General features: G+C 40.2%; 1 protein-coding gene across 6 annotated transcripts in view; it reads left to right on the top strand.

Moving 5' to 3' along the window:
• Positions 1-7,294, top strand: part of CDK5RAP1 (CDK5RAP1 mitochondrial tRNA methylthiotransferase) — a 40,926-nt gene extending 33,632 nt beyond the window's left edge. For 5 of the 6 annotated variants that reach the window (XM_077872752.1, XM_077872749.1, XM_077872753.1 and 2 more), the window contains 3 exons: positions 1,259-1,483; positions 1,915-2,055; positions 7,014-7,294. In XM_077872752.1, the coding sequence (XP_077728878.1) occupies positions 1,259-1,483; positions 1,915-2,055; positions 7,014-7,094 (447 nt within the window). In that variant the 3' untranslated portion in view covers positions 7,095-7,294. The remainder of the gene's footprint in view (positions 1-1,258; positions 1,484-1,914; positions 2,056-7,013) is intronic. The other variant, XM_077872754.1, reaches the window with a different exon arrangement.
• Positions 7,295-12,177: the final 4,883 nt, after the last annotated feature.

Raw genomic sequence — 12,177 nt, 5'->3', positions numbered from 1 at the left:
GACTGTCTTTGACCATTTGTTTTATTCATTCATTCATTTAATTTTTATTTATTTATTTTTTTTTATTTTTATTTATTTATTTTTTTTAAATATTTATTTATCTTTAATATTTTTTCTTTATTTATTTATGATAGTCACAGAGAGAGAGAGAGAGGCAGAGACATAGGCAGAGGGAGAAGCAGGCTCCATGCACCGGGAGCCCGACGTGGGATTCGATCCCGGCTCTCCAGGATCAGGCCCTGGGCCAAAGGCAGGCGCCAAACCGCTGAGCCACCCAGGGATCCCTAATTTTTATTTTTTTAAAAGATTTTATTTATTTTTTCATGAGAGACACAGAGAGCAAAAGAGGGGAGCAGAGACATAGGCAGAGGGAGAAGCAGGCTCCATGCAGGGAGCCCGATGTGGGACTCGATCCCGGGACTCCAGGATCATGCCCTGGGCTAAAGGCAGATGCTTAACCACTGAGCCACCCAGGCGTCCCTCATTTATTTTTTAAAAAGATTTTATTTATTTGACAGAGAGCATGAGTTGGCGGGTTGGGCAGGGAGAGGCAGAGGGAGAAGCAGATTCCCTGCTGAGCAGGGAGCCCAGTGTGGGGCTCAATCCCAGGACGCTGGAACCATGACCTAAGCCAAAGACAGATGCTTAGCTGACTGAGCCAGCCAGGTACACCCCCCCACACACCCCGAGCCAGACTTTCTATAGCTGTTAATGTAGTGGATTTACAGTACCAGGCAAGATGTCATCACCATCAATGTCAGTATAACAGGTGACTCTTCAATGCCCCTAATCTAGGGACAAAGGCTTTAGCAGTGGAGAGGGGTAGAGGGAGAAGCAGACTCCCAGGGATCCTTGGGATCCATGGAGCCTGCTTCTCCCTCTGCCTATGTCTCTGCCTCTCTCTCTCTGTGTCTCTCATGAATAAATAAAATCTTAAAAAAAAAAAAAAAGCAGATTCCCAGTTGAGCAGAAAGCCCGATGTAGGACTCAATTCTGGGACCCTGGGATCATGACTTGAGGTAAATAAAGCCACTTAGCTGATTGAGCCACCCAGGTACCCCATGGCCATTTGTTTTTTTTTTTTATTTTTTATTTTTTTTTATTTTTATATTATTTATTTATTTATTTATTTATTTATTTATTTATTTATTTATTTATTTATTTTTTTTTCATGGCCATTTGTTTTAACCGCAGATAGGGCATCATGTAACATGTATAATGTAATACACTTGCAATAATAAACTTTTCTCTTATTCAGAATGGTTTTATTATTCTCCTGACCTTGTCTTCTATACGTTGTGATGGAGACTCTGGTGTCATGTCTGCCTGTTCATTAGAAGCTGGTAACTCAGGCCAAACAACCCCAGAACATTCCCGAGTGATTAATATGAGACTGGGTATAGTGAAAGTCAGTTTGCCACCTGCATCACCCATATGTCATTGCCTTGCCTTCAGGATTGTTGGAAGTCCACTCCTAAGGAAGGTGATTCCCTTTTTTTTTTTTTTTTTTTATGATTTTATTCATTTATTCACGACACACACACACACACACAGAGGCAGAGACATAGGCAGAGGGAGAAGCAGGCTCCCTGCAGGGAGCCCGATGTGGGGTTCGATCCCAGGACTCTGCGGTTTCGACCTGAGCCAAAGGCAGATTCCCAGGAAGGTGATTCTTTAATCAAAGACTGATTGAGTCCTTTATTAAGATATAGACAGCAAAACTTTATTGAGTTTCTATAGTTTGTCATGCACTCTCCTTGTTGGTGAAGCAGCAGTAAACACTTCAGTGACTGCTTGATTAAGGAATGCTCTGTAAGTAAGACCCTTAGTGATCTGAGGCAGAGAAAGCATAATTTCTGCTATCCCAGAACTGGTAATTGTGACAGATTCATAAACTGTCTCTTCTTTCTGCAGCACAGTAAACGCTCTGCCACTGATCTGTGTGGCCGGAATGATGGAAACCTTAAAGTGATCTTCCCCGATGTAGAGATGGAGGACATTAATAATTCTGACGTCAGGGTCAGAGCTCAGCCTGGGGACTATGTACTGGTGAAGGTAAGGTGTCCTTTTGGGCTTTTGGCTTGCATTGTGAGATGGATGTTGGGTTAGATAATTTGGGGGAATGGAATTTCTTCAGGGGAAATTTTTTAGTGAAATAAAAATCTCTTCTCAGCCTGAACAATGAAAGGACACCTTGAATTGAATTTTAAACTGCTCCCAACTAATAATACCTTTCTGTTTTTCTTCTCCTTTCTTCTGTCTTAAAGGATTCTTTTTGGGAATTTGGTGAGATTAGAGTATGCAGTAGCATACAGTTCCCTACTATAGAGAGACTAGGAAGTGTAAGTGATTCTGAGTGATTTGATCATCTCTCTGTCAGAGATGAGCATACTCTCTAAGGTCTCTGATATCCTAGGTATCCCTCAGTTCTGGACTAGCAGATGGAGGTGAATGGCTGTGGGATTTCCCCTTTCTTCCCTCCTTCCTGTACTTTCTTTCTACCTCCTTATCATACTGTACAGGTCTGTTAGTGCCATCTTCCTTTCCTTTCTGGTCCTCATGTCCACTTTACCCCAGAACCAAAGCCTGACAGGACACATACTGATGGTAGGCAGGAATAAAGCCACTTCTTCCAAACCGAGGTCTGAAGAATCTACAGAAGAGAGAAATGGAGAGAGGGTGATTCTTTTTTCTGCTGATGCTGATCAGTATAATATCCTTTGTCCTGTTCCCTCATGCCTAACCCTTTACTCTACTTTCTGTCCTTGCTTTTATTGTCACATCTGTCTTGTCATGGGGGCCATGGTTTGTGGCTTTCAGCTGAAGAAGACATGTAACTTCTTTGGATTGACCTGGAAATTTTACCATCACTGAGATGTTCGGTTCTGTCCATCTGACAAAAACTTAAAACACATTCAGTTTGCTGGTTGGTCCTATTTCCTTCTGGCTTTGTTTCAACTGAGCTTTGTCTTACTTTAAGAATTTACTAAGTGGAATATTCCTAATAGGCAACAATGTGATTGATTTGGAAATAATTCTTCATAGGCTTCTCCATTTGTTGTTTTTTTAGGACACTTTCGTTTTTTTATTTCTTTGTCTTGAATGTTTGCTTTTGGTTTTTAGTTACTTTCTCACACCTCCTGCTTTCTTTTCACTTTAGCTAAGGGTTACTTGAAAAAAGGATGAGGTTGGTGTGCTGGGTTTTATTGTTAGTTCGATATTCTTTTATGTAATGGAAAAATTCCATCTGTCAAGAAAGGTAGAAAGTTGATGCTGTATTACTTGCTACTCCTTTTTTGTTCCCAAGTGACCTAAACCCCACAGGAAAGATTTAGTGGAAGGATCAAAATGAAGAAGTTGCTGTGGAGCAGAGGTTCTGTGGGTTTCTCTGTTGTTCCTTCCTCTCTGCTGTTCTCATTTCTCTTCACAGAGAGTCTCTAGACTAGAGATAGATACACTCATATATTTCGATTTTTTTAAAGTTTATTTATTTATTTTTTAAAGTTTTTAAAATAAGTAATCCCTGTACCTTACATGGGGCTTGAACCTATAATCCCAAGATCAGGGGTTGTGTGCTCTACCGATTGAGCCAGCTAGGTGCCCTAGATTTCACTTTCTTGTCTCCTTTTTTGTCTGGTGCTTATTTGGCTAAACCCCAACCCTGGTGAAAGTGGTTATCTTCTTATTTTGCATTTGCAGCCTAGCAGCTGAACATTGCTAGGGAAAAGCATACAGATAATCTTTATTACATAGATTAGGTCAGATGATGGTGATTAAAAACTCAAAATACAATGCCTAAAATATGGTAGTTCTCTTTTACATAAAAATCTAGATATGGAAGGTTCAGAACTGGTGATTGGGATGGTTTTGTGATCATCAGGGGTCCAGGCTCCTATCTTTTGCCCTGCTGTGTGTGGTCTCCATTCTTAAGGTTATCCCATGATCCTAGATGGTTGCTCCAGCTACCATGTCCATATTCTAACTAGCAGGAAAAATATTTTCCTTCTTCCTTCTTCCAGGAAGGAAGAAGAGCAGGAAAGGGCATACTCTCTTCCTTTCAGGGCAGTTTGTGGGAGTTTCCCTACACTTTTTATAACATATTATATCAGGCTGCAAAGAAGCTGAGAAGTGTGGTCTTCATTCTGAATGATCAGATGCCCAGCTAAAAATTGGGTTTTGTTAGGAAGAGGAGAAGTGTTGGGAGACAAATAACAGTCTTTGTCACATGAATCCAGCTGCATTCAGTTCAAATTTGTGATGATGAAACTTACATGAGCACTCAGCATGACTCTGAAATCCTGATCCTACTATATTTTCCTAATAAATTGACTTTTCCTACTTTTTCTCCTTAAATCTTTACTCACCTATCTAAACCTTATCTCAGCTGATATCTTTGCCTCATATTTCATGAAGAAAAGCAATATAATCAGATGAAGCCTTATTGTCTCATTATTTCCACTGGCTCATTCACATCCCTACTCATACATGCTGTCCAGTCATATGGGACTTTATAGGAAACATCTTCATATTCTGTTTCACTGTCCCTGTATATTTTCCTTTCCATCCCTTCTCATCCTCTCAAGATTTACATTTATATCCTTTCTCTTTTGCATCTTAAGCTTCATGTAGCCAAAATAGAATAATTTTTTATTGCAAATTTCTTCTTTTTAAGCCCTCCCCATCTCAGTAAATGGCATACTCAGTTGCTCAAGCTAAAAATGTAGGGCTCATCCTAGATATTCACCTTCCTGTTCTTTATCAGCAGTTCATCTGTTTCAGCTCGCTTATGGAATGTATCTTGAAGCTGCCTATTTCTTTACGTCTCCAAACTATCATCATTTCTTGGCTAGGAGATTTCAGCAGCCTTCTCAGGATTTTCTGCTTCTGTATTTTAAAGATGAATTATTTTATTGAAGCATATCATAAATGTAGAAAATTGCCCATATTATAATACGATGAATTACCACAAAGTGATCCTACCCCAGTAACTACCACATGAATCAAGAAATAGACTATTTTCAGAACCTCAGAGGCCTTCATATTCCTACTCATCACTCTTTTTCCCTACATCGTAATTTTCTTCTTATTCTTCTCCCTCTTCTTTTCTTCTTTTTTTTTTTTTTTTTTTTTTTTGAGAGAGTGTGAGAGAGCAGGGGAGAGGCAGAGGAGGAGAGAGAATCCCAAGCAGCTCAACATTCAGCATGGAGCCCATTGTGGGGCTCAATCCCGCCACCCTGAGATTATGACCTGAGCCAAAATCAAGAGTCAGATGCTCAACCAACTAAGCCACCCAGGCACCTCTACATCCTTATTTCTAATACCATTGTTTAGTTTTGTGTATTTTTGTTACAAAATTGAATTGTACAGTGTGTATTTTTGGTGCTTGTCTTCTTTTCCTCAGTCTTATGTTGTGCAGTTCATCCGTGATAATATTTATCCATGAATATATTAGAATTTGTTTATGCGTTGTACTATTTTTATATTTTTTATTTTTTAAAGATTTTATTTATTTATTAATGAGAGACAGAGACACAGGCAGAGGGAGAAGCAGGCTCCATGCAGGGAGCCTGATGTGGGACTCTATCCCGGATTTCCAGGATCACGCCCTGGACTGAAGGCGGCGCTAAACTGCTGAGCCACCCGGGCTGCCCCTGTGTTGTACTATTGATGGCTATTTTGGTTGTTTCCATTTTGGAGCTGTTATGAATGGTATTGCTACGACTATTCCTGTACATGTGTTTTAGTGCACATATGTATTCATTTCTATTGGATATATGGCCTAGAATTGCTGGGTCATAGAGTGCATATAACAGAACCAGCCAAAGTAAAGGTACCATAGTGCACTCCCCCAGCAGTGCATGGAAATTCCAAAGGCTTCATATTCCCCACTTTCATCCTTGCCCTCTTGTCTGTCCGCCCCACAGTAGTTGCTGTGGCCTTTCTTAATTAGATCACTCACTCCTCTGCTTAAGCCCTCCAATGGTTTCTCATTGGTTTATTTTTTTTTAAAGATTTTATTTATTTATTTATTCATAGAGACACAGAGAGAGGGAAGAGGCAGAGACACAGGCAGAGGGAGAAGCACGCTTCACGCAGGGAGCCCGATGTGAGACTTGATCCCAGGTCTCCAGGATCACACCCTGGGCTGCAGGCGGTGCCAAACCGCTGCGCCACCGGGGCTGCCCCAATGGTTTCTCATTGGAACCAGCATGAAACACAGTGTCTGAGGCCTTATACGATCTGTCCTAGCAACCTTTCCAACCTCCTGCCCCCTCTATTCTTCTAAATCTCTTTCCTCTAGCCTTGATGGCCTCCTTTTTGCTCCTCAGACCTAGTTCTAGTGTCAGAGACTTTGCACATGTTGTGTTGTTTGGGAGGCTCTTGATTTTTATGTGACTGCTGTCTTTTTAACCTTCAGTTTCTCTCTGAAATGTCACTTCCTTGAAAAGCCTCTTTAGGGAAGCTAAAACAGTTTCCCTTTATCACATCAGCCCATTTTATCTTTGTGACACTTTTCAGTGCTTGAAGTTATCCTTGGTTACTTATTTTTGCTGGTCTTCTCCTGAAAGCTCCTTTGGGGTCACATTCTTTCAGTTCTCAATTAGAGAGAAAGAGAGAGTTTTTCTTGCCAAATTTTGGTCATAAATATCCTAAGGAAGTATTTGACTAGTAAGCCTAAACCACAGCTTACCCCTGGGGTTAGGAGAGCAGGGTCTATGATGGGCAGCTCATACCAGAAACTTACGGTTGGTGCTAGAGAAGAGCCATCTCCCAAGAGAAAAAGGGGAAGTGGTAGTTGGGACTTAACTATTAGACTTCTTAAATTATACATATTACCACTGTATTAGATGTCTCTTCCTTCCAGGATTGGGGGCACATGGGAACCATGCAGTCTCTGCTTGACACCACCTCCATTAGATCCCTGTTGGTGGCCTCTCCTCAGGAGGCCCCACATTAAGACCCTCAAGTGCAGTCCTGGTTACCTTGTTTTCTTCTGACTGGTTTTCTTTCAGATCACGTCCACCAGCTCTCAGACACTTAAAGGACATGTTCTCTGCAGGACCACCCTGAAGGACTCCTCAGCATATTGCTGACCTGAGTGGATGGTGTTAGAGTTGACATGAGCTGTCCTTCCCAACAGGAAGGGAGATATGACTGGTCACTAATGAAAGAGGTAGAACCTCTGGAGACAAGCTGCAAGTGGTAAAGCAACTTTATGTCAAATGGAAAATGTATCTCTTTGCTGCTACGTGAACAGCTTTTACAGTCATTAAATTTACCAAAAGTAAAGTGATCCCTTTGTCTCTCTACTTTTACTTCATTTTTGCCTTGGTTAGTGTTTCTGGGGTTTTCTCTACAGTCTGTGTTAAATGTTTAGCAACCCAATTTTTGCTGTGGATGCTGCTAACTTACCTGATTTTTGACTCGGCACGCTAGAAGTTAGAGACTGAAGGAGGGGAAGGTGGAGAGTCCCATTTGCTTGGGAAAAACTGTGCTATTTATCTTTCTAATTTTGGTTTAATGACATTAACTCAGCTACCTGTCTCCTTACTTTATTCTCATGTTTTACATGAGAATTTCCCTCATAGCCTTCTTTTTTTAGCTTGTCAGTTCATTCATTGCCCTTTGGTCTGACAGCACTTGGAGGATTTTTTTTTTTCCTGATTTTATTTTGTTTTTATTTTTTAAAATTTGTTTTTGTTTTTATATTACATTGTAATTTTAATTCCAGTTACTTAACTGTTATTATAGTTGTATATAACTAATATATTAGTTTTAGATGTACAGTATAATGAATCAGCACTTCCATATATCACCCTGTGCTCATCACAAGTGCACTTCTGTATCGCCATCACCTATTTCAGCCATCTCCCCCATTCTAGTAACCATAAGTTCTCTATAATTCTAGTAACCATAAGTTCTCTATAATTAAGAGAATGTTTCCCAATATGCCTTTCTCTCATTTTTTTCCCCTTTGCTTGTTTGTTTTGTTTTTTAAATTCTACATAGGAGTGAAATCATAGGGTACTTGTCTTTCTCTGACTGACTTTATTTCACTTAGCTTAGCATTATACCTTCTAACTCCTTTCATGTCACTGCAGATGGCAAGATTTCATTCTTTTTCAGGGCTGAGTAATATTCCATTGTATATACATACCACATCTTTATCCATTTATCAGTCAATGGATACTTGGACTGCTTCCATATCTTGGCTACTATAAATAATGCTGCTATAAGCACAAGGGTGCATATATCCCTTTGAATTAGTGTTCTTGTGTTCTTTGGGTAAATGCCTAGTAGTGTGATTAACTTTTTGAGAAACCTCTGTACCGTTTTCCACAGTGGCTGCTCCAATTTGCATTCCCACCAACTATGTACGAGGCCTCCTTTTTCTCCACATCCTTGCCAACACCTGTTGTTTTTTGTGGTGTTTTTAGCCATACTGACAGGTGTGAGGTGATATCTCATTGTAGTTTTGGTTTGCATTTCCCTGATGATAAGTGATAAAGAGCATCTTTTCATGTGTCTATTGCCATCTGTCTTCTTTGGAGAAATGTCTGTTCATATCTTCTTCCCCCTTTTTTGGTTTGTTTTTGGGATGTTGAATTTTATAAGTTCTTTATATATTTGGGATACTAAACATTTTATCAGATACATCATTTACACAAATATCTTCTCCCATTCCATAGGTTGCCTTTGAGTTTTGTTGATTGTTTCCTTCCCTGTGTAGAAACTTTTTATTTTGATGTAGTCCTAATAGTTTAGTTTTGCTTTTGGTGCCCTTGCCTCAGGAGACGTATCTAGAAAGAAGTTGCTACTGCTTATGTCAAAAGTTACTGCTTGTGTTCTCTTCTAGGATTTTTATGGTTTCAGGTCTCACATTTTAGGTCTTTAATCCATTGTGAATTAATTTTATATATGGTGTAAGAAAGTGCTCCAGTTTTATTCTTTTACATGTTGCTGTCCAGTTTTCCCATCACCACTTATTAAAGAGACTGACTTTTTCCATTGGATATTCTTTCCTGCTTTGTCAAAGATTAATTGACAATATAATTGTGGGTTTATTTCTGGGTTTTCTATTCTGTTGTAGTGATCTGTCTATTTTTGTGCCAGTACTATACTATTTTGATTACTACAGCTTTGTAATATAACTTGAAGTCCAGAATTGTGATGCCTCTAGCTTTCTCTCTTTTTTTTAAAAAAATTCATTTATTTATTTATTTGAGAGAGAATGAGAGAGTACAAGTAGAAGGGGCTGAGGGGGAGAGGGGAGGAGGGAGACGGAGAAGCTGACTCCCCACAGAGCAGGAAGCCTGAAGCATGGGACCCAGAGACCATGACCAGAGTTGAAGGCAGATGCTATAATGACTGAGCCACCCAGGCACCCCTGTTTCTCCATAGTTTTGCCTTTTCCAGAATGTCGTATAGTTGGAAGCATACGTTATTTGGCCTTTTCAGATTGGCTTTTTTCACTTAGTAATATGCATTTAAAGTTTCTCAATGTCTTTTCATGCCTTTAAAGCTCATCTTTTAAATATTTTTTTTAAAGTTTTAAAATTATTTATTTATTCATGAGAGACAGAGGCAGAGATAAAGGCAGAGGGAGAAGCAGGCTCCCTGCAGGAAGCCCGATGTGGGACTCGATCCTGGGACTCCAGGACCATGCCCTGAGCCAAAGGCAGATGCTCAACCACTGAGCCACTCAGGCGTCCCTCGGCCTTCAGTTCTTTTTTTTTTTTAAAACATATAGCTTTTTTTTTTTTAATTTTTTAAAAAAATTTATTTATGATAGTCACACACACACACACACACACACATACACACACACACACACAGAGGCAGAGACACAGTCAGAGGGAGAAGCAGGCTCCATGCACCGGGAACCCGACGCGGGATTCGATCCTGGGTCTCCAGGATCGCACCCTGGGCCAAAGGCAGGCGCTAAACCACTGCGCCACCCAGGGATCCCTCGGCCTTCAGTTGTGTCAGAGTTTGCTCTATAACTTTTGGGCTCATATGCACATATGTTTGTAATTACATCATTTTGATAACCTGCCTTTTTATTGTTATATTATTATATAATGTCCCTTGTCTCTTACAACAGTTTTTGTTTTAAAGTTTATTTTGTGGGGGCCCCTGGGTGGCTCAGTCTGTTAAGCATCTGCCTTTGGCTCAGGTCATGATCTCGGGGTCCTGGGATAGAGTCCTGAGTTGGGCTCCCTGCTCAGCGGGGAGCCTCCCTCTCCCTTGCCGTCTGCTCCCCTCTGCCCCCACCATGCTCGCATGCGCGCGCTCTCTCTCTCAAATGAATAAATCTTTATATAAAAAAATAGTTAAAAAAAAAGTTTATTTTGTGTAATACTAGAATAGCTTCCTCATTTGTCTTTTGGTTACCATTTGAATGAAATACCTTTTTCCATTCCTTCTCTTTCAACTTAGTTATGTCTTTGGTTCTAAAGTGAGTTTCTCCTCTTCATTGTACCCTTTCTCAGATTTTCCTTGTTTTTGATGACCTGGACAGTTTTGAGGAGAACTGGTCATATACTTTATAGAGTGCCCCTCAATTGGAATTTGTCAAATTTTTCTCATGACTAGACTACAGCTGCAAGTTTGGAGGAGGAAGGCTACTGAGATAGAGTACCATTCTCATCACAACATAAGGATACATACTGTTAATATGATTTATCATTATTCCTGTTACCCTTGATCACCTGGCTGGAGGTAGTGTTTGTCAACTTTCTTCATTGTAAAGTTGCTTTCTCCTCCTTTCCATACTGTGCTCTTGGGAGAAAAGTCACTGTGCAGCTGAGAATTTAACTAGTGGGAAGTTATGCTCCACCTCCATGCAGGTTAAGTAGCTGTGTAAATGAGTTAGGGGTTTTCTGCACAAGAGGTTTGTCTGTTCTCTCCCCAATTATTATTTTATTTTATTTTATTTTATTTTATTTTATTTTATTTTATTTTATTTTATTTATTTTATATTTTATTTTATTTTATTTTATTTTATTTTATTTTATTTTTTCTCCCCAATTATTTACTGAATAATTTGTTTATGTCCGTATAGACTGTTGGGTATTTATTTATATTTGGATTATAATCCAGTACCACTTTGTTTATTCTGTTGGTTCTGTTGTTTCAGCTTTTGCAGCCCTTTCAGTTAGCACTGTAACTTTAACATACTTCCATCATTGTGGTTTTTTTGAGTACTTTCTTTTTTTCAGTAATTAGTAAGATGCTTCAGGGTCATCTTGTACTGTTTCTCTAGTCCTAGAATTAGCCATTTCTCCAAGGGGTCCTGATTTCTTTTATAGAGAATGGTATTAGAAACCAATGTCTGAGTGGTTTGTCGCTACTATGAGTTGGAAGGTTTTTGTTTTTAAGATTTTATTTATTTGTTTGAGAGAGAGAGCATCCGCATGAGCCGAGCAAGCAGTGGGAGGAGCAGAGAGAGTGGGTGAGGGAATAAGAATCTCAAGCAGACTCTGTGCTGAGTGGGGAGCTGACAAGGGGCTGGATCCCACAACCCTGAGAACATGACCTGAGCTGAAACAGTTGGACACTAAACGAATTAAACTATTCAGTCACCCAGGAAGGTTTTTGTTTTTGTTATTGCCCTCTCAGCTCTCTGAGAGCTGAGCTTGCTGATTTTTAAAGTTCCAGGTGTTAAGCTCCTCTGACGGTAAGAACTCGTGAAATTCAGCCCTTCTTGTTTTTAAAGCCAAATGTTATGGGGATTTGTCTTCCTGTGGGGGTTCGCTATACCTGGGATGCCTGGTATGAGGGTCTGTTTTTCTCCCCTAGCAGCATGCAGCACCTTTGGTATCCCTCCCTCCCACGGCCAGCCCTGCAGGTCCATTTAGCTCCCCACCATTTCTCTTCCCTTCCTACCCTCCTCAGTGTGGCCTCTTCTCTACATTTAGCTGTGGAGAGTATTTTCTGCCAGTCTTTAGGTCACTTTCTGGGTTATTTACACTGATGTGGGTGTTATCTAGTATATCTGTGGGATGAGGTGAACTTAGGGTCCTCCTACTCCACTATCTTCCCTGGAAGTGTTTGTTTTGTTTAGTCTCTGCTTAGAAGTTTCTGTTTCTGTTTTAGGGGCGTCTGGGTAGCTCAGTCATTTGAGGGTCTGCCTTTAGTTCAGGTCTGTCTGATTCCAGGGTTGTGGGTTTGAGT

Source organism: Canis aureus, chromosome 26 (assembly GCF_053574225.1).
Source record: "Canis aureus isolate CA01 chromosome 26, VMU_Caureus_v.1.0, whole genome shotgun sequence".
Lineage (NCBI taxonomy): Eukaryota > Metazoa > Chordata > Mammalia > Carnivora > Canidae > Canis > Canis aureus.
Note: the sequence above shows the minus strand (reverse complement) of the source record. Positions and strands in the feature narration are given on the sequence as shown.